The sequence below is a fragment of the Macaca nemestrina genome, chromosome 7, assembly GCF_043159975.1.
Source record: "Macaca nemestrina isolate mMacNem1 chromosome 7, mMacNem.hap1, whole genome shotgun sequence".
NCBI classification, from domain to species: domain Eukaryota; kingdom Metazoa; phylum Chordata; class Mammalia; order Primates; family Cercopithecidae; genus Macaca; species Macaca nemestrina.
Window position 1 is genome coordinate 54702506 of NC_092131.1, and position 23308 is coordinate 54725813.

At 41.4% G+C, this 23308-nt stretch overlaps 1 protein-coding gene and 1 long non-coding RNA gene across 5 annotated transcripts in view; one reads left to right on the top strand and one right to left on the bottom strand.

The window, feature by feature from the left end:
* Window positions 1–23308, bottom strand: part of LOC139364290 (uncharacterized) — a 216298-nt gene that overhangs the window by 64179 nt on the left and 128811 nt on the right. For all 4 annotated transcript variants that reach the window (XR_011625875.1, XR_011625876.1, XR_011625877.1 and 1 more), the window contains one exon: window positions 22115–22221. Coding sequence is in view for 1 of the 4 variants with exons in the window: in XM_071100167.1 (XP_070956268.1) it covers window positions 22115–22221 (107 nt within the window). In the remaining 3 variants the exon portion in view is untranslated. The remainder of the gene's footprint in view (window positions 1–22114; window positions 22222–23308) is intronic.
* LOC105481808 (uncharacterized) overlaps window positions 9604–23308 on the top strand; it is a 71194-nt gene continuing 57489 nt past the window's right edge. The window contains exon 1 of the long non-coding RNA XR_011625878.1: window positions 9604–10043. This is a non-coding gene — a long non-coding RNA (uncharacterized lncRNA). The remainder of the gene's footprint in view (window positions 10044–23308) is intronic.

A 23308-nucleotide genomic window follows, 5' to 3' on the forward strand; every position in this document is an offset into this window, starting at 1 on the left:
TGTTGGTGTCAAGTATCGATAACAAATGTTAGAAGCCAGCATGGCAAACCCAAGGAAAAATTATGAGATGCTTTCCCATATCTCAGCACCTCCTCAACACCTCTGTGCTTTCTTCAGGCTTCTGTTTCCTTTAAAAGTATCTTGTGTCCCAAGCATCCTGCTAAATCCTCATGGGAGGGATGGCAAATGCGTAACCTGTGTGCCTCGACTCCCTGCCTCCTGTGCCTATTGCAGACATTGCCAATCACAATTGTTTCCCCAAGGGATGTGGCCTCACAATTTACCTCAATATAGAACTCCAGACAAGTATTCCTCATCAACATACCACACAAATAAAACTGTTTGCCATCCCTGCCTTAAGATAGCATTACAATTTTTAAAAAAAAAGTAGCCTGGAGGGGAAATTCTTGAACCCCAAAAGTCTCCACTGACTCAATGGGCTTGGACAATAGTATGCAAAATAACAAGCAGCAAGGTTGCCATTTTGCCCCTCAAATTATATCATCCTAATGAAGAGGCAGTCTATGCTTGCCAAGATGAAATAGGAATATCTTTGAGAACTTTGTCCCCTAGGTTTATAGACCCTTCATTTTCACATATATGGGGGTGGGGGTGTGTGTGTAAAATATATGTGCGTGTATATATATACATATATATGTGCGTGTATATATGTAATTTGTTTAAGACAGGGACTCACTCTGTCTCCCAGGCTGGAGTGCAGTAGTACTATCACGGCTCACTGCAGCCTTTACCTCTTGGGCTCAAGCGAGCCTCCTACTTTAGCCTCCCCAGTAGCTGGGATTACAGGTATATACCACCATGCCCGGCAAACTTTATAGACCCTTCAACAATCAGATTTAACACCTAAGAGCTCTAGGGCTTCACAGTCTCCTGTGTAGTCCCATAACACAGTGGTTCTCAAACTGTCAGTCATGAGAATCACATGGAGGGCTTGATGAAACACAGATTGCTGGGCTCCACCCTCAGAGTTTCTGATTCAGTAGGCCTAGGGTGGAGCCCAAGAATTTGCAGAAATGAGTGATACTGACACCGCTGATCTAAAGGCTACATTTTGGGAACCACTGCCATAATCTGTTGCACTGCAGACTCCAGCCTCACCCTTCCTCCTTTGCCTGCTCACCTGAAACCATGTTTTCAGGGTCACATAGTTGTAAAACAGCAATTCCAATGGCTGCTCTGTCTCTGCTCTGCTCTCCCTGGCCTCTCAGCCATACTTGGCATTCCATTTTCATACCCACTCCTCTCTCAGTTGCCTGAATGCTGAACCACCCAGAGTTCCTCCTAAATATATTACTGAGCAAATCTCCCTCCGTATCTCCTTATGCCTATAGAAATACAAAATACAAGATTTTGCCCTTAGTTTGTCTCTCTGAATGTCCTTTATCTCACCTATTTCCACAAATGACATCACTAATGAATTTAGATTAGATCTGCATCTCTAAAATGAATTATGTACTCACAGTTGTGCTTCCTATGGTTTTTGCTTCCAAACTTCAGGGTTTCATTCATTCTGTGTCTCCACCTGGAAGGCCCTCATGCTTACAGCTCCCTGCTCAAATCCTATACAACCACCAAAATCCAATTATGTGCTGCCACTTTTACAGACTCTTCCCTGATTACTCCAAATGGGTGAGCTCTCTCCCTTTCCTAGTCTCCTCTGGTAAAATCTTCTCACATGCAGCCTCTATATATTACTCTCATATGTTCATACCTTCTTCCTTCTGTGCTGAGATAATTGCAAGGCATATCTTGGTGACCACATAGTCTCCTATTTACCAAAACAATCTTGATTGCAGGTATCTTATCCAATTATCCTCATCAGTATGCTCATACTTATCACACCATGTGTTCTCATTTTTGGTTCAAAGTATATGTTTCCCAGAATAAATAACCCATAATTTTTTCTGGAACATTAGCATGCTTCTCTTGGTATAAAACCACCCAGAAATATCACAAATCTACCCTTGATAGTAGTTCAATGCTTTCCCCATTAATACTAACTGTTCTCTGTCACAAAGACTTTTTTACTACCTTCAGGGAGAGAATGTTTGCCCCCACTCCATCCAGCCAAAGGTGTTAAAGATTTAATCTACATGTTTAGCCCCAGTTAGACCTTGAGCCACTTCTAACCCTCCCAGCATGGTAATCTTTCAGCAGCTTCGTTCCCACCAGTATGTAAGGGCCTAGGATTTGATTTGATGTGGCCAGCATGATATCCAGTGTCCCTGAAGAGAACCACTGAGACATATGTCTGCTGACTGTAGTCTCCTTGCCAAGACCTGCTGAAATTCTACCCAATTTATATGACTTTGCTTTCTTCCCAACTTCCCAACTTGCACTCTAGTTCTTCCTGCTCTGAGCCACCTTCTTGACTGGGGGCCTACAGTTGACTTAGTCCTTCACCAGGCACCCTTCTGCAAGGACTTGGACCCTGTCACTATTCCTCCAGGCTTCCAAACAGATCTCCCCTGATGACAGTGCTAGCTTCTAAGTACAAGTATTGCTGCTTTCCAGGGATCTCTGCTGTTGAGCACCACTCACTAAATTAGAGCCTTCCTACCATTCCCCAGGACTCATTGGATGTAGTGATTTGAGCAGCCTCAGAGTCATGCCATTTTGGCTAATGATAGGCTAGGCCCTCACCAAAAGTCTATTTGATACCTTCCTTCCAAGAACCCCAAAACCTAAATCCCTGCCATGGACTCCCTTTCTCATGGTATTGCATGGCCCTGGGTCCACTGTTCCTTTTGGGTCTTCCTCTGCATGGAATTGAGGAAGGCCTTGCTGATATTACTACTGACTACTACGTGCTTCTCCCAGGGGTTCCACAGCATGGGCTTCATTATCATTAACTCATCGCCTCCATCACCCACCATCTCATGATGAACGAGACACACCATACTAGTCACAAAGGGTGAGGTCTCCTCCAGAGCTTTCTCCTGTGCAGTCTCTCATCCTCTAGTCAAGAGGATAACTACTCTACTCTCTCCTCCCAACCATCTCCAGAATAATTGTAAAGATTGGGTTGGGGAAGAGAAATCTTGGTCTTACCTTCATGGGAGGCCTCAAGGCTTGAGATTTCTTTTACTGAAACTTTCACCCACCCTTTGGGTACCAAAGATTGAAACCTCACCAATGACCATCAAGAAGCCCCACTGTCTACAGCTAGCATTGGGCCAGATGTCTGATAGGTTGTAGGGAGAGTAGTTTTAGTCTTCAGCTCAGACTTCTCATGCTTATACACTGGGATTTGGATGATTTTCAGATTCTCCTGAAGGCTACTTTAATAGCTCCTCAAAACAATGGGACCCCTAGGGTGAGTTTAGCACAGAGGGAAAACAAAGACATACTCACCCTTACAATCACCAGGCGTGACATTCAAATTCAACACCTGGCAGCCGTTCATTAATTTGCCGGCTTGTCAACATTCTCAAAAAAATAAAATTTCAGAATTTTTGTGGGAATATACTATTATTGTATCCAGCAAATCCTTTTCCATGGAGTTGCCAACCAAAATAAGCCATCTGCTGACCCAACACTGCTAATAGCATAGTTTTCCACAGAGAGTGCTAAGTGTCAACTTTCTCAGCCTTCTACTTCCACTTATTACTTGCAATTGTCCAACCTTACAACAACTCAGCAAACATTGATTTGAGGGCTATCACATGACAAAGCCTGCTGTTTCAGATGTTGCAGTAATCAATAGCAGAGGATTTGAGAATGTTTAAGACACTTTTCCCATACTTCATCTCATTTAATTATCTACACCAAATTATTACACAGCTCAGATCAGTGAAACATTGATCGTCCTGTTTCTTACCCTCCTTCCATCCAGCAAGCTATTCTTGATCCTGCTGAAGTCAGCTCTCTAACTTAAAAAAAAGAAAAGAAATAAGAAAACTCAGTGGCCCATGGAGTTTCAACAACCAGTTTACCTAACTGTTCTACTTGTTCCAGTACAGGCCACAAAGTCCTCTACATTTATTCAGTGACCTCAAGAATAAAAAAAATTAAAGTTTCCTCCAAATAAAAATTCCTTAAATGACTTTCACTAAATTTTCAGGCTAGCTTTAATGCTGGCATAAACTACATAAACAGAATAGAATTTTGTTTATAAACTCTCAAGATTTGGACTATTAGTCACGAGCAACCCATACAAATAATTTTTCAGACTGACCTTTTCTACCCTTGCCACTTCAGTGTAAGTCATCCGTGACTTCTGGTCATCCCACATACTTTGTACTGACAAACCTTTAATTTGAAAATGGAGATGGGATGACTTAATAGGTAATTTTTCATTTAAGTAGTAATATTTGTTAAGTGCCTTGTCTGACTAAGTTAGCAACCAAAGTTAAATCCACACAGAGTATGAAAAGTTTTGTTTACACAAAAAAAAGAAAGGAAGAAAAATTCTTGTCCACATCATTCTTTGACAACGCATCTGAATAATAGTGGGCTATAAATAGAAGATGCAAGAGTGACTAATTCTGTTTTGACTCCATCTCTTCAATGACAAAGGAAACCCCTCTGTACAAACATATTAAGCTAAATCATAACAGCTGGACTTTAGGAATTTTATCTAGAACATCTACATCAAACAACTAAGGGTGCCAACCTTGAAGATGTACAAATAACTCCCAGTGGAACCCAGTTTTATAACTATCAACTCAAGGGACTTGTGATTTAAAAGAAAGATTTAAATACTGCCTTGCTTTAAAAGAATACTCCCTTGAAATCATCACTGCTAATAAAATACAGGAGAAATTTACCCCAAATTACTTTATCCTGGAAAAAATCTGTCTTTTGTGACAGAGAGCACACATGATTCATTTACAGCTAGAATCTTTTTCTGAAAACTTAGTTATCCTTCAGAAATTTGTCAGCTAAATTAAGCCCTTAGCCATATAGAGAGAAGTCTGCTAGCACTGCACTGGGAAGAGAATGAATGAAAGACTGGATTGAATTTTCCATGGAAGCCGACAATTAAAATTGTTTTCTTTGGTATATCCCTTTCTGTCCGTTGTTTTGGAGCTCTCCAAGAGAAGAAAAAGGTTAAGAAGCCTGATTCAGTCATTTCCAAATCTCACTTCCAGTTTCCATCTTATTTAAGACATGACTTAACTTTAATGTGTGTAACATAAACAGAATCATAAAAAGGGAAAGAATTAGAACAGTCTGGAAGAGTCAATGTCCAAAGCAGGAAAATGCCACAGCTGATTTGCCCTTTTTATTGTTGGTCTTTTGCGTTGTTTACTGCAAGAAGAAATTCTCTGTCCTCTGCTGCCGCTTCCTCACCCTCCATTACAATCACTGAGAATTCCAATTTCACAAAGTTATTACAATACAGCCACAAATAATCCATCTTGTCAAGTCCATCTTCGGGGCCGAAGATAAAGTTGGAGCTGAGTTGCTACACACATCTGGAGAAGGTTCGTTACTTGTAATCGTGAGCCGCTCTGTTAATGCACCCATGAGAAAGGGGCTGACAGGCTGCATATTTCTGCAAACTGTTCCCAGAAAGAACCAATTTCCTGACTTCCATGTGGTGTCAATAATGGAGGCATGAGATGGAGCAGTGCTTATGAAATATTAAATCTGCTTACAGGACCAGCTAGAAGCAAATTCAGACCACCTGTGAGAGGGAGTCTAGCAGTGGGTACGCATACTTTGGCACACACGTGGCACATGTGAATGATATGCTCTAATCTATGCATTTGGGCTCATTTGCCACAAAACTTCCTGACAGCAGTAGTGAGAGAAAGAGAGATGCAGTAAAACACATTTCTGCACATTTAGAACTGAAACAGTTCAAATCACTGACATTATTAAATTTACTATCATAAGCAGCCAAAGTTCATCTTATTCATCAGGAAAAAAGTGACTGATGTTTCGTGGCATTAGTATTAGATCATTTTGGTTCTTGCCAATAAAAACAAAGCATTAGTGTTTCAATGTTTTAATATCATGATTTAATTCTCTCAATGATATTAGGACCAAGAAGCTCAACCAACGTGAAGACCCCATCAAAATTCTTGAGTCAAAACTATGGTTCTGAAATGAGTTCACCATCCTGACCTCCCATTTCACAGTATATATTTTATGCTTGTGACTTTCCAAATATGGGCTCTTAACATTGCAAATGTAAAGTTTTATATGACTAACTTGTGTTTCAAGGGTTTGCCTAAGTAAATAGAAAAACATCTGGGCTCTTTTTACTGGCAAAAGCAAGAGATATTTGACCTAAGAGCAGATTCTGAGACTTGAACATTAACTTGGTCTTTCCACAGAACGTCTCTAATTTTCCACAACTCTCTGCTGAGAGGGTTCAGTCCAGTACTTTTAGAGAAAGGACGGACTAAGCATGTGTCCCCCTAAGACATATGTCCCAGTTGGCTTCCTTCACTCCAAAACTTTACCCACTGTTGTAATCCACTCCCACCTAAACAAAAAGGTACTATTGCAGGGCTGGAACAACCCTCCAAAGTCAGAGTGTCTCAGTTAGACTGGGGGCACCTAGCCCAAAATCTCTCCAGATGGGAGGGTGTGCAGGATACTGCTTTAGCTGGAAGTCAGGACTTTCAAAACTATCCCATCAGCTCTTCAAGGGCACCATCTACAATTCTAGTCTGAAATTCCTTAGGTTTTAAGATAAGCCCCCTGCCCAGGACTCCCTAGAGTCTGGAACTAGAGTAGTCTGCAGAGTGGCATTCTGGGCCTTGACTCCCTTTCTGACTTGGCACTGACCTCTAGAAACAGAATAGGCCCACCCTCCAGGGACAGAGTGGAGATTACCCAGACTCAAGGACTAGCAGTATGGACACCTGTTCACACATAGGTCTGGACAGCACCATTCCCACTGCATCCCCACATGAAGGGCACACCTGCACACATAACTCCAATGAGAGGAAGCAGGCTGCAGCTGTGCAGCATTGCAGCCATTGGAATCTAGTCTAACTTTTCTTGAAATTTTACATTAAAATGTAAAAGCAATCAACCTAATCCCCGATCTACTTTTGTCCACGTATATTATTAAAAAATCAACTTTTAAATTTAATTGAAAGTTAAATTCTATCTTGGATATAAATAATTATGCTTCTTCATGACATTCTGACAAAAAGTGGTTATATCCAAAGGATAAGAACCAAGGTTAGTTTCAATAGTCATTTTCTTCACAAGTTCAATGAATTCTTAGAATTTTAGACTTTTAGAACAAGATTATTAATATGTCTACACAAGGACTTGTACACGAATGTTCATAGCAGCATTATTCATGGTTGCCAAAATGTGGAAACAATTCAAGTGTTCACAAACTGGTGAATTCATAGACAAAGTGCAGTATGCCCATACAATGGGCTGCTATTCGACAATAAGAGGAAACACAAGTACTACAGATGACCCTCAAAAAGATTATACTGTGAAAGAAGCCAGACACAAAAGACTTCATGATTCCGTTTATATAAAATGCCCAGAAAAAGTTTATAGAAATAGAAAATAGATTCCTGGCAGCCTGGGGGGTTGTGGTGGGAACAGGTTGTGACTACAAATGGACACACCTTGTTGCAGATATAAAAATGTTCCAAGTGGATTGTGATGATGATTTCCCAACTCTGTTACTTTAAATATCATCGAACTGTAGCAAAAATAAGCAATCAACCTAAATGTCCATCACCAGATGGTTGGATAAAGAAAATGTAGTGTATGTACACAAAGGGATACTATTCAGCCATAAAAAAAGAACAGAATCACATCTTTTGCAGCATCAAAGTTGAAACTGGAAATCATTGTCTTAAATGAAATAAGTCAGTGATGTGGTTTGGCTGTGTCTCCACCCAAATCTCAACTTGAATTTTGTATCTCCCAGAATTCCCACATGTTATGGGAGAGACTCAGGGGAAGGTAACTGAATCATGGGGGCTGGTCTTTCCTGTGTTATTCTCATGAGAGTGATTAAGTCGCATGAAAACTGATGGGTTTATCAGGGGTTTCTGTTTTTGCTTCTTCCTCATTTTCTCTTGCTGCTGCCACGTAAGAAATGCCTTTCACCTCCCACTGTGATTCTGGGGCCTCCCCAGCCATGTGGAACTATAAGTCCAATTAAACCTTTTTCTTCCCAGTCTTGGGTATATATCAGCAGCGTGAAAACAGACTAATACAGGAAAATCCGTACCAGTAGAGTGGGGCATTGCTGAAACAATACCTGAAAATGTGGAAGAGACTTTGGAACTAGGTAACAGGCAGAGGTTGGAACAGTTTGGAGGGCTCAGAAGACAGAAAAATGTGGGAAAGTTTGGAACTATCCAGGGACTTATTGAATGGCTTTGCCCATAATGATGATAGCGATATGAAAAATAAGGTCCAGGCTAAGGTAGTCTCAGATGGAGAAGAGGAACTTGTTGGAAACTGGAGCAAAGGTGACTCTTCTGTTGTTTTAGCAAAGAGACTGGCAGTATTTTGCCCCTGCCCTAGGGATTTGTGGAACTTTGAACTTGAGAGAGATGATTTAGGGTATCTGGCAGAAGAAATTTCTAAGCAGCAAAGCATTCAAAGAGGTAACTTGGGTGCTGTTAAAGGCACTTGGCTTTATAAGGGAAGCAGAGCGTAAAACTTTGGAAAATTTGCAGCTTGACTATACAATAGAAAAGAAAATTCCATTTTCTGAGGATAAATTCAAGCTAGCTGCAGAAATTTACGTAAGTAGCAAGGAGCCTAATGTTAATCCCCAACACCATGGGGAAAATGTCTCCAGGGCATATCAGAGACTCTCATGGCAGCCCCTCCCATCACAGGCCTGAAGGCCCAGGAGGAAAAAGTGGTTTTGTGGGCCAGGCCCAGGGTCCCCATGCTGTGTGCAGCCTAGGGACTTGGTACCCTGCATCCCAGCCACTCCAGTCATGGCTGACTCCAGTCATCCCAGCCACTCCAACATACAGCTTGGGCTGTGGCTTCCGAGGGTGGAAGCCCCAATCCTTGGCAGCTTCCACATGGTGTTGAGCCTGCAGGTGCACAGAAGTCAAGAATTGAGTTTGGGAACCTCTGCCTATATTTCAGAAGATGTATGGAAATGCCTGGATGCCCAAGCAAAAGTTTGCTGCAGGGGCAGGGCCCTCACACAGAATCTCTGCTAGGGAAGTGTAGAAGGGAAATGTGGGTTTGGCTTCCCAACACACAGTCCCTATTGGGACACTGCCTAGTGGAGCTGTGAGAAGAGGGCCACCATCCTCCAGACCCCAGAATGGTAGATCCACCAACAGCTTGCACCATGCTCCTGGAAAAGCCACAGACATTCAATGCCAGCCCATGAAAGCAGCTGGGAGGGAGGCTGTACCCTGCAAAGCCACAGGGGAGGAGCTACCCAAGACCATGGGAACCCACCTCTTACATCGGCATGACCTGGATTGTGGGACCTGGAGTCAAAGGAGATCATTTTTGGAGCTTTGAAATTTGACTGCCCTGCTGGATTTCAGACTTGCATGGGCCCCGTTACCTCTTTGTTTTGGCCAATTTCTCCCATTTTGAATGGCTGTATTTACCCAATACCTGTATCCCCATTGTATCTAGGAAGTAACTAGCTTGCTTTTGATTTTACAGGCTCATAGGCAAACGGGACTTGCCTTGTCTCAGACAAGACTTTGGACTGTGGACTTTTGGGTTAATGCTGAAACGAGTCAAGACTTTGGGGGACTGTTAAAAAGGCATGATTGGTTTTGAAATGTGAGGACATGAGAATTGGAGGGGCCAGGGGCAGAATGATATGGTTTGGCTGTGTCCACACCCAAATCTCAACTTGAATTGTATCTCTCAGAATTCCCACATTGTAGGGGGAACCCAGAGGAGGTAACTGAATCATAGAGGCTGGTCTTTCCTGTGCTATTCTTGTGATAGTGACTAAGTCTCATGAGATCTGACGGGTTTATCAGGGGTTTCTGCTTTTGCTTCTTCCTCATTTTCTCTTGCTGCCACCATGTAAGAAGTGCCTTTCACCTCCCACCGTGATTCTGAGGCCTCCCCAGCCATGCGGAACTGTAAGTCCGATTCAACCTCTTTTTCTTCCCAGTGTCGAGTATGTCTTTATCAGCAGTGTGAAAACGGACTAATAAAGTCAGACACAGAAAGACAGATATTGCATGTTCTCATTCATAAGTAGAAGCTAAAAAATGTGTACACATGAACATAGAGAGTGGTATGGTAGACAGTGGAGACTCGGAAGGGTGAAAGGGTCAGGGCATGAATTATGAGAAATTACTGAATGAGTAATGTTCATTAGTCAGGATAGGGATATCTTAAAGCCCTGACGTGACCACTACCCAATCTATGCATATAACAAAATTGCACTTGTGCCCCATAAATGTATGAAAATAATAAAAATCATTGAATTGTACACATTGGAGAAAAGATTATATTAAAAAATTACTGGCAAATATGTATTGAGCATTTACTCTGTATCCAGGAGCTCAAATGTTTACATATATTACTTAATCTTTACAACAATCCTGGTGGACAGGTATTATTATTCCTATTTCACAGATGACAAAATTGAAGCAAAATGATTAATTTTCTTGGAGTCAAACAGCTAGTAAATGGTGGAACGAAGACCCTAGTCTGAACTTCATGACTCAAGAATTTAATCACTATGCCAGAGCTTCCTTAAAGGTATTCTTCGGCATACTGGTATGCTCTACATTTGTTATAGGTGGGACAAAATATGGATCCTCCTCTCAGTCCCTGGAATAATCAGGCAGGACCTAGGGCAGGCAGAACCCCAGGCTAGTCTCTTTAGTCCAAGAGCAGCCCCACCAGTTTACACCAAGTGTCATGTTCATTTTGTATAGGCACCATAACTCAAAGCCCCACCCCAGCTTATAATTATGCTATCTTACACTACAGCTGTTCACTCTCCCCACAAGGGGCTCAAATGATTGACCCAGGATCTTATTTGGGGTTTGTGGTAAAGCTGTACTGGCCCCCAGGCTTACAGGCAAGGACTTTTTCCATCATGCCATGAGGATTTCTGTCATGATAGAATGTCTGACTAGATGACATGACAGCAACTGCCCTGAAGTCAAAATAATTTCAGATTTAACACACACACACCATTTTCAAGAACATAAAGATACAGACTAGAAGGACTCTGGGCTTCATCTTTAACTGCTGTCTCTTCCACACACCTGATTGATAACCACGTTACAATCTTCTCCTCCTATCTTCTAAAATATCTTTTGATTCCATCTATTTCTTTTCATCTGCACTGCCACCACCACATTCCTGATCATGCATCTTCTGCCTGGATTACCTCAATGGTGACATAATGTCTCCATGCAGCCAGCACTGCCCTCACTACTGATGCTCTATGCTGTGGCCTAAGTGATTTTCCTAAAGTATAGATCCTGTCATGTCACTGCCATCCTTAAAACATCTCAGTGAGCCAGACTAAGTGGCTCATGCCCAGTAATCCTAATGCTTTCAGAGGCCAAGGTGGGTAGATTGCTTGAGCCCAGGAGTTTGAGACCAGCCTGGGTAACATGGCAAAACCCCGTCTCCACCAAAAACAAAAATTAGTCAGGTGTGGCGGCACACACCTGTAGTCCCAGATACTTGGAAGGCACAGGTGGGAGGATGGCTTAGCTTGGAGGCAGAGGTTAGAGTGAACTAAGATAGTACTACTGCACTTCAGCCTGGGCAACAGAGCCAAACCCTGTCTCAAAACAACAAAAAAAACTTTCAGTGGCTTCCCACTGACCACAGAGGGAAGTCCAAACACCTTATTATAGATGCCTTTCACCTTCACACTTTTCCTATAGCCAGAATATTCTCAGTTCTGCAAACCCTGGTGTGCAGTCAGTGAGTCTTTGCACATGATGTTCCCACAGCCTTACCTGAGTGATATGGTTTGGCTGTGTCCCCACCCAAATCTCATCTTGAATTGTAGCTCTCATAATTCCCACATGTTGTGGGAGGGATCCAGTGGGAGATAACTGAATTGTGGGGGCAATTCTCCCATACCGTTCTCATGGTAATGAATAAGTCTCATGAAATCTGATGATTTTATAAGGGGAAACCCCTTTCCCTTGGTTCTCATTCTCTTCTCTTTGCTACCATGTGAGATGTGCCTTTCGCCTTCTACAGTGATTGTGAGGCCTCACCACCCATGTGGAATTGTGAGTCCATTAAACCTTTCTTTTGTAAATTGCCCAGTCTCGGGTATGTCTTTATCAGCAGCATGAAAACAGACTAATACACTGAGGTTCATAGCTTTGCCTAAATGAATAGAAAACCATCTGGATTCTGTTTTATGCAAAAGCAGGTTTTTTTCCTTCTACCAAAAGATAAAGATATTGACCCCCTCACTGTTCTTCATCTGGCTAACTCCTACTCATCCTTCAGAACTCAATTTAGAAGATCCAGGATGCCTCCTTCTCTTTTCCTCCCCCAACCCTCAAATGAACCACTCTGTTGTGGACCTTACGTGTCTCCCTACTGTCAGTCTTACCTTTTAGTCTGCACCTCTGGAGAGCAGGTCTCTGGTGCGTTTGCTGGTTGGATAGATGCTCAGTGGCCAATGCACAATACATTGAAAGAGCTCAACACATTTTAAATTAATGAAAGAATAACATAAATAAAAAACATAATAATGCAGAACTGGATTAACCTTTTCTCTCCAATAACAGATTACACCTATAATCCATTCAGTAGTGTTAGTCCTTCAACTACCCTTTTTGAGGAAAGCAGTGAGATGCAAAACACCTAGACAGCTTGTCTGCCAAGCTGGCACACCATGAAAACCATCATTCCAGCAGCTCAGATCCATAGTAAAAATTAGAGATGATGGACTATAATTTTCAACCAGAATACAATTAATTTGGCTACTTTAATATCTTAACACCTATTGTGTTCATTGGAAAACAGCCAAATGCAAACATTAATCCATCTTGAATACAGCTCTGTAAATAATGTTTATGTATGTATGGGGAAGGACTAGAGAACAGAAAAATAAACAGTTGATCTGTTGGGATGATAGACATAAATCATAGATGATCTATGTTATTTTTATATTAGTATTAGCATATTATATTCATACCATTGTGCTAATGAATATTTTTAAATATTAATCAGTCAACATCTAACAACTTAAACATTCGTTCTGATGGCAAATCAATAAACACAATAGATAGAGTTGATTGCTCTATTTGATTTCCAATACATAATTTACTTAAGAACTCACAACAATCATAATACAGGCAACAGGTACTGACCACTTAGTATATCCAGGCACTGAGCAAAGTTTTATTCTACCTCCTTTTTACAAAAGAGAAATTCAGTGTAAAGAAGTTGAGTGACTTGCCAGTAAGTTAAAAGCTAGAGTAATGATTGATTTTATGTGTGAACTTGGCTTGGCCATGGTGACCAGTTGTGTGGACAAACACTAGTTTAGATATCTCTGTAAAAGGTATTTTTTTATGTGATTAACACTTAAAATTAGTTGACTTTAATTTTACCATCCATAATGTGGGTGGGCCTCATTTAATCAGTTGAAGGCCTTAATAGCAAAGACTCAGGTTTCGTGAAAAAGCAGTTCTGCCTCCAGACTGACACAGAGATTCCACCTGAGTTTCTGGCCTTCAGACTTAAGACTGCAATATCCACTCTTACCTGAATCTCTAACCTACTGGCTTACCCTACAGATTTCAAATTCAACAGTGCACATGCTCGTTCTCTTTCACTACTATATATTTGTATCTATACATAGTATAGATATTGTATATGTTTTCTATGTTTCTATATGTTCCTATATTATATATGTAGTATATATTATATATCTATGGACTATATAAGAGGATATATATAAAATCAACAGGAGATACATGTGTGTATGTGTATGTGTGTGTATATATATGTACACACACACACGGTCATGTATTAACCTCAGGGATATGCTCTAAGACATGCATCTTTAGGCAATTTGTTATGTGAACATCAGAGTATACTGACATCAGCCTAGATGGTATAGCCTACTATATGACATAGCCTACTACTCCTAGGCTACAAATCTGTTACCACACTGAATACTGTAGGCAGTTGTAACACAATGGTAAGTATTTGCATATCTAAAACATAGAAAAGATACAGTAAAAATACTGTATAAAAGATTAAAATGGTACGCCTGCATAGGGCACTTGTGGATGGTGCTTGCAGGACTAGAAATTGTTCTGGGTGAGTGAGTGGTGATTGAATATAAAAACCTGGACTATTACTGTCCACAACTGTTGACTTTATAAACACTATATAGTTAGGCTGCACTAAACACATTTAATTTTTCTTCTTCTATAAGTAAAACCTTAGCTTATTATAAAAAAGTAAAAAAGTTAAAATGTTTATAGTAACACTTAGCTTAACACACAAACACATTATACAGTTATACAAAAATATTTTCTTTATATCCTTGTTCTATAAGCTTTTTATTCATTTTTAATTTTTTCAACTATTTAAACTTTGTTAAAAACTGAGGCACACAATTAGGCCTATACAGGATTAGAGTTATCCATATCACTGTCTTTCACCTCCACATCTCATCCCACTGGAAGATCTTCAAGGGCAATAAAACGCATGGAACCTGTCATCTTATATAACAATGCCTACTTCTGGAAAACTCCCGAGAACCTGTTTGAGGCTGTTTTATAGTTAACTATTTAAGTAGTATACTCTAAAATCACCATAAAAATTATACTATAGTGTATATAGAAACCAGTAACAGGTGTTTATTATCAAGTGTTATGTGCTATACATAATTGTATGAGCTATACGTTTATACAACTTTTAGACACAGGTTTGTTTCCACCAGCATCACCACAAACATGTGAGTAATGTGTTGTGCTATGCAGTTATGACGGCTATAAGGTCACTAGGTGATGGGAATTTTTCAGCTCCAATATCTCATGGGACCACTGTAATATGCCATCCATTATTGATCAAAATGTCATGCAGCACATGAGTGTGGAGATTATATAGATATAGGTATACAGAGATAAAGATACAGATCCTACTAGCTTTGTTCCTCTGGAGAACTCTAACACACCTAATAAGTAGTGTCGCCAGGATTTGAATTCTGTAAAGCCACTGCTTATAACTGTTACCAGAATAAGCTACATTACCAACTTGGATCTAAGAGTTTGTCTACAGAGCAGGCCATTTGGCTGGAGGAGGACAGTTCAGCTGTGCTGGGCACGGGGCAGTTGTGGGCGTTGTTGAGCAGCAGAGTTCAGCATGACCTCCTTCCCTTTGCCCTCCTCGGCACAACAGTGCTTCCCCATGGCTTTACCCTGGTTCCCAAACCCTTTCCCAGTGCCCTCTTTTACAAGATGGAGACAACAGTGAAACTCTCTGCATTTCACTTCCCAGAGACACAATCTTCTATGGTTTTCTTCTTTTGCCCTCCCGATAGCTTTGCTTACTCAATCACAACAATGAGACAGAAACACTACCTGTGACTCTTGGGAAACCACGTGCCATTAAGGAAAAAAGAGGAAAGAATTAAATTGTTGCAGGGAAGATTTACATTCTTGCAAAAGGATTTTGGAAAAAAAAAAAAAAAAAAGTATTGCTGAGTAAAATCATGAAAGTTTCTATCCTTAAAAGAAATTTAAGAACAAGGCTGGTGTTTTTTATGGCTTTCTGGGACATTTTAGGTTTGGCTCACTACAACAGCTCAAAGATGTAGCTGATGCCTTTGCAAGGTTCCTTCCAGCCCCATTGCCCTGTGAGTGCAGCAGGCACCGTGGAAGGATGGGAGCATGCACAAGCCTCCATGCCCCTCTCCCAGTCTAAATGGCCCCGGCAGGCCCAGGCAAGGGCCAAGGGCCGCGGGCCTGGGCTGAGAGCACTTCCTCCTCCATTTCTGAGCAGCACTCACAGTTTGAAAGTCCTGGCACTTAGCAAGCTTCCTGCTGAGCTGTAAAGTCATTCCAGACAAATCCCTGTGTTTACAGAGATTCCAGAGCAGCAGGGAACATCTCAGAATACCAGTCTGGACGTGGAAATTAGTGTATCTGTGCTAAGCTGCTCTCCACACCTGCCCTGGCCTTCATCTCCCCACTCCTTCCACATCCCCTCCTCCCCTTTCTTCTCTACATCTGCTGTGGTTTCCTTCACACTGAGTCATCCTGGATGTTAATAGTGAAGTCCTTTAAGAATCAAGCTAAGCCAGAGGGAGTGAAGAAGAAAGGAAGCAAATCGGAGAAATAAAGGAGAGGGAAGAAAGAAGAGAAAGTGGGAAAAAGAAAGGAAGTGCGCATGGGGAGCTCTGATCCAGAGACTTTTCTCAGTGTCTTAAGGAGTCAGAAATGACCTAGTATTAAGAAACTGGTGGTTCCATAAACCATATAAGCAATTCAGGTACATCACCCCATCTTGTTACTGCCTACACTCTTAACGTGAATGCAAACTTCAAGCAGAGATAGAGGACTGAATTTAGATTTGAAAGACAGTTTTCAAGACCGAACTTCACCACTTTCTCGCTGTTTAACTTCTCTAGCCTTCAGTTTGCTAAATCTTGAAAATGGGAATGAAATACTGCTTTGCAGAACTTCAGGGCTGATATAAAGATAAAATGAGATCGTGCGTTTGAAATGCCTGTTAGCTATACAAATAAGATACTTTTATTAAATTCAATAAGCAGCAAACATTTCTATTTGTTCTTTCTGCTTTTCAACCTCTAGAAAATCTTTTGCAGAACTGCCTTCCAACCACCATAACTGGTTATTTTGAAAGTACATAGGAAAGCTCTAAAATGGGAAGTAAAGCTAAAAATTGCCATCAGGTGGGGTTTCAAAGACAGCTGTAAGTGATCCAGAGTCATTCTATAAGCTCTGTTCAGATCCCTCAATAGCCCATTTCTTCGGTGTCAGTGTATATGTAACTGGAAAGTGGCAGGTAATCTTTCTAATACCTGTTGTTTACAGAGATCGAGAAAATTACACCTCACTATATCTCAGCCAGTTCTTAATCACAGCTTTTCCTTGTTAGATTCCTCTGTAAGCATATGAGCTGTTCTCAATGAGCTTTAAACATTTCAAGTAAATTCTTATGTAACCAGGTAACCCAGAATGAGGCTACGCTCCCAGGTTTCAGAATACTTTATGAGAAAAACTGTAAAGAAAGTTGCCAAGGCTGCTGAGATCCCACATGTGCCTTCAAGACCGTACAACCCGGACTTTAGGGAATGTGCTTATGTCAGTCAATTATATATTGGACCACACCTCTATGGGTGGGAGGTGGGGTTTCCCCTTGAAGAGAATGGCTATTTTCCCCATCAGTCATCCTGGGGAAGGGTCAGTTCTGGGTCAGGAAACAAGGGCTTGGACAAGCAGTCCTAAGGCTGAAGTCAGAGAATAATTTTTCTTCTCTCTCTGCATTCAGAATTTTGGTTTGATCAGGACTCTGTGGCAGGGAGCTGCCTGGAGAAGTTCCAGTAATAGAGGTGGAGCCATCCCAGGCCACAGGAGGGACAGACCGAGAGTTCCGAGAGCATCTCAGGGAGGTTCTAGGATATTCTAGTATCTCCTCATCAAGTTCTGTTTTGCTGAAGGTTACCCTTTGGACTTTACTGAACTACATCCCACCCATGACTTGGATGAGCAAGAGGTGTGGCCCTGTCCCAAATGACAGAAACAGTGATGCAGCAGTCACCATCAGGACCCAGCTGTGCTGCATGAGGCAGGGATCTCTGGAGGGTCCTCAGAGATGATAAATGGCAGCTACCACTACCAGCTGGAACTACCTTCCAGATCACCCAGCACCTAGGCCTGCACGTGACATAAGATTCACCTGAAGATCTCGTTAAATAGCCAGTTCTGACCCAGTGGGTCTAGATTGGGGTCTAAGAGTCTGCAGTTCTAGCAAGATCCCAGGTGATACTAATGCTGCTTGCTGGTCCTCACACCACACCTGTAACAAAGGTCTAGCCCCAAGGTTCAAGTCTAAGAAGGAGCTCCATCGGCCAGCAGAGAGGACAACCCAGACGGGCAGTAAGACACAAGTGAGCATGCCCAATCATGCCCTAGATTCATATCCAGGGAGGACGACCCCAGGGGAAGACAAGCTAAGGTCCTTATTGATTAGGGAGATATTAATTCTAACTTGCTGTACTTTGTAGAACAAACTTAAGGGTGAGGCGTTTGCAACCCCAAGCTGGCAAACAGTGGCGCTACCTACACTTAAATATCCAACCATCTCAGAATCAGAAGAGTGAACACAAAATGATTTTTTTTTTTAGTTCAGTGGCGTGATCTCGGCTCACTGCAACCTCTGTCTCCCAGGTTCAAGCAAGTCTCCTGCCTCAGTCTCCTGAGTAGCCGAGATTACAGGCAGGTGTCACCACGTCTGGCTAATTTTTGTATTTTTAGTAGAAGCGAGGTTTCACCATGTTGGCCAGGCTGGTCTCAAACTCCTGACCTCATGATCCGCCTGCCTCGGCCTCCCAAAGTGCTGGGATTACAGGCATGAGCCACCGTGCCCGGCTGATCATCTATTTTAATGCTTTATAGCTACATCATAGTAAAGTTAAAAAGCACTGAGAACATGAGCAGAGAGTAGTCAGAATGGAAGACTTAGAGGCTTGCTGCTATGTAGACAGCTTTTGAACTTTAGAACCCACTAGCTTCCTGCCCCACTATTTTGTTACCGGTGGCAAATTCACTTCCATACGGGGTCTGCAGCAACCCCAATTCTTACCCCCTCAGAAGAAAGAATTCGACTGAAGAGCATAAGGCAGAAGAAGAGACTGAGGGAAGTTTTAGAGCAGGCGTGAAAGTTTATCAAAAAGCTTTAGCGCAAGAATGAAAGGAAAAGAAAGTACACTCCGAAGAGGGAGAGCCGAGTGGGCAACTTGAGAGATCAAGTGCGCAGTGTGACCTGTTGACGTGGCGGTTTTATACGTTGGATACTTCCAGGGTCTCGCGTTACTTCGTCCTGATTCTTCCCTTGGGGTAAGTTGTCCATGTGCATGTGCTTGAGCCCACTCACCTGACTCCTGAGATCTTCTCAGGAAGTTGCTCACCACCAGTGTCAGGTGTTTTCTATCTATTAGGAGCGCGCCTTTCCCTGGCGCCAGCTGTGACCAATTATTATTATAGAGAGACAGTTAACAACCACCTGACCGTCACCTGATGGTCGCCTGACAGTCCTGATGTGAGGAGTGGCGGAGCCCTCTCCGGCCTTGCTCATGCCTGACCAGCCACCACTGTGACACTTTAATTCAAAAAATAATCACTCAACACCTACTCTGTCCCAGTCATTGATGAACCAAACGGCAAGGTATCTGGTCTTGTGGAGCTTCCATTCTGATGGAGGAGACAATGACTAAGTAAAAACTATATGAGATAACTATGAAGGAAATAAAGAAGGTGATTTGTGATAGAGAACAAGTGTGGGCAATTCTCTAGAAAGTGATACTCAAAGTGAGACCTGAAGGATGAGAACAAACGTTTAAAGGCAGAAGATGCAGCAAGAATAAAAGGCCTGAGCCAGGGGAGCCTGTGATATGCTTGAGGAAGAGAAAAGAGGCCTAGTAGTTGAAGAAGTAGCAGCCAGAACAAGTATGGCCTGGAGTCTTTTGAGTTGTGCACAGAAGACATAATGACAGGGTGGACCAGAGTTTGGCAAACTGTAAAGTACCAGATAAAAAATATTTTAGGCTTTGCAGGCCAATAGGCAAAATCAAGGATGTTATGTAGGTACTTCTACAACAGAGAAGAAAAACTCCACAAATTTTTTACTGATGAAATTCAAAACATTATAATTGGGAATAATTGTTTGTAATACAGGTCTACTAATGAGAAGAATGGAATTCTCTTGGGGAGGGGTAACATTTTACTTAATTGGGGTTCGAAATTAGTGTTCCTTATCAAAATTGGTTGAAATGTTGGTGTTCATCTCTTACTGTTGATCTGTAATGAGATTTTATATACTTCATCTTTGAAAATATATTTCACAAAGATATTAACAAACACCGATATCTCCCACAAGCATATGATTTTCATTGAGCATACTCACCACTCAGAAGGAATTTATGGAATTCTGCTAGATTCTTCTCTTGATATTTGCCTTTTGGCATATCCTTGCATTTCAGATTAATTGAAGGTTAGGTGGCAGTTCCTCAACTGCCCACTAAATGGATTTCAAAATGTGAAATGTGCACTGCAATGAGGTCCTGAAACACTGTTGGAACTGCAGTTTGAGCTCAGAAAATATATCTGCCACAAATTTGTGTGAAAATAGAGATCCTGCTTCTTATTTTAACTTTTGACAGCATGGAAAATGTATTTGATCTTGCCATTACTTATTGAAACAACATTAGTTGTCATCAAAATGACTTTTCCGCATATAAATTTCACATAGAAGCACTGTCTTATAATGTAATTTTAGATCAAATCCATTAAGAAACATTATCATATCTGCAACAAGGTTTTTGAAGCCATTCAACATTCAATAATGTGATTCAGGACAAGTATTCTTGTTCAGGAAAATTTCAATTGCAGTTTGAAAAATTGCAATAAAACTATACTATTGCTAAGCCATCAAACTGTGGTGTGGTAGGGCAAGTCGGGTATTCAGCATGTATTTCTGACAAAAATTCCTGGAACTAATATCTAGGGTGGTGCCCCAAAGCACTCCAATATGTAGTCATCAGGTAGAGAAAGAAAGAAGATAGAGAAGTAGAAACCAGCAAAAGATACTCAAGGGGAACAGCCTTAAGTAGGAAGGAAACCAGAGGAAAGAAGAGTGTTAAAAGGAAGTTAAAAGTTGCCGAAAGGTCAGGTAAGCTGACAAAAAAAAAAATCACTGGTTTGGAGGTGATTGGTAATGACCTTGCAAATGCAGTTTCCATCCTGTAGTAGGAAAGAAACGAAATTGAAGTTCCAACAAAGAGTGGAAAACAGGACAGAAATCTCATCTAAGATGTTTTTCTGTGAAGTGGGGACAGAGAAATGCAGCCACAGATAGAGGAAGTTATGGTAGCAAAGAAGAAAGGTTTTTGTTTAGTTTTGGTCTTTTTTTTTTTTTTAATCTCCATCCTTTTAACAAGAAATCACAAAGCCTCATACACATACCGGTCTACTGAAAATGTGAAAGTGACCACAATAAGGCTCAATGGCCAGGCATCCATGAAGTGTGAGGTATTCCACATACACGGCTTTGGCAGACAACTAGTTTACCCTACTACGCATTAAATATTTTAGTTTTTATGCATTTTTTTTGTAAGTCTTGCCAAAATATACTAACTGATTCTCTACTTTCTGAATCATATTATGGACAGCAATTATATTCTGGACTACATAGTACAGCGATGTCCTCTCAGGGAGTATCAAAGTGGGTTTGAATATGTGCTACCTCACAAGATGATCCCAGAAGACTAGAGATTTTGAATTAGCTTCTCCCTCTCTTTAAGATTATCAGCTGTTCCTCACAGTCACAGATGTGCGAGTTTACCTGGCCCAGTGGATCTCAATGTGGCTGCCGAGTAGAATTGCCCGCTGGGGGTCAGGGAGAGGTTTTTAAAAATACCAGTGCCAGCCCGGGTGCGGTGGCTCACATCTGTAATCCCAACACTTTGGGAGGCCGAGGCAGGTGGATTAGGAGGTCAAGAGATCAAGACCATCCTGGTTAATACGGTGAAACCCCGTCTCTACTAAAAATACAAAAAAAGTAGCCGGGCATGGTGGTGGGCGCCTGTAGTCTCAGCTACTCAGGAATCTGGGGCAGAGAATGGCATGAACCAGGGAGACGGAGCTTGCAGTGAGCAGAGATAGCACCACTGCACTCAAGCCTGGGCAACAGAGCGAGACTCCGTCTCAAAAAAAAAAAAAAAAAAAAAGGCAGTGCCAAGATACCAAAGATTCTGACTCAATCCATGTGAGGTGTGGCCTGAGCATTAGAGGTTTTTGGTTTTTTTCTTTTCTTTAGTTTTGGCAGGTGGTTCTAATATGCAACAAGGGTTGAAAATCATTGATAGGACTCTAACTTTGTCTTCTAAGATGAGGAAACAGATCCAGAGGTTGTATAAAATAGGAGCACATAACTTCCAGTAGTCAGTGTACCACACCTCTTTGAAAGATCCTTGTCCCCAACTTGAATATAAGCCAGGAGATTACTTCATTCACTGGAACATTCGTTGAGCTCTTACTATGTGCTAGAATCCAGTCAAAGCACCTAGAGACAAAGATAAATAACACAGCGGGTTAGTGGTGAGTAGTTCAGAATCTATGGGGTTAAAACCGCAAAAATAAAATTATAGTTAAATGTAGCATAACAATCATTTATACCATGGAGTACAGACTAGGGAATGACTGAAGACTGTCTAAAATCAAAGAAAGTAGTTCTGGGCAGGAGCCTGAATAAAGAGCATGAGCTTTAGTGGCAACACAATTCCTACCGAAACCACAGAACCATGATAGGCCAGTAAACAGCCTGTAAAGCACCACTGCAACCAGCTGACCCTAAACTAGATTTGCCTACATCAATCCCTTTTTCTTGTGAAATGTTGTGGGTTTAGCTTTTTATAATGATAAGCCCTGACTTTGCCTTTGTTCAAGGAGTTCGCCTCCACAGAGGCTATTCTTCCTTGTCTATACCATCAAATCCTTAGTGCTTTAAATACTCATCTCTGAGTTGTTATTTAACCTATCTACTTTATATTCTTACGTGTTTCTCATTTCAAAGACTTCACCTGTGTTCCAGTGAAGGACACTTAAGGAGCATTTTTAATTTCTGGATAAGACAGCTATAGCTATGGAAAGAGAGCTTAACTTGAAATGTAAAGTGCACTTAATGTATACCAGAAATGTCCTAGGTGCTTTGCATGAGATTTACTTATCCCTTAAGGAACTCTATGAGCTAGGTACTATTAATATCATACCCATTTTGCAGAAGAGAAAACTGAGACAAGCAAGATTAAGCAACTTGTGCAGAGTCTCTTGATTGGTCAGGCTTTGAACCCAGGCATCTGATTCCAGAGCACACATGCTCTGTACTACTCTACACTGATTGCTGACAAGAAATGTGCAGATCCTACCAAAAGGCAGAAAAGAAGCTTAATTGAGGGACAATAAAAGAGGACCAATTACATTGAAAAACATACTATATTCCTGGAAGGACATGCTGAATACTCAATGTCAAAGCTGCTTCCTCTACCAGATTAATTCGTAAATTGAACGAAAATCTGACTAAGATCTCAGAGACTTTTCCAGAACCAAGCAAACATTATTCTCTTAGATATAAAAGTCAACCCAATGAAAAA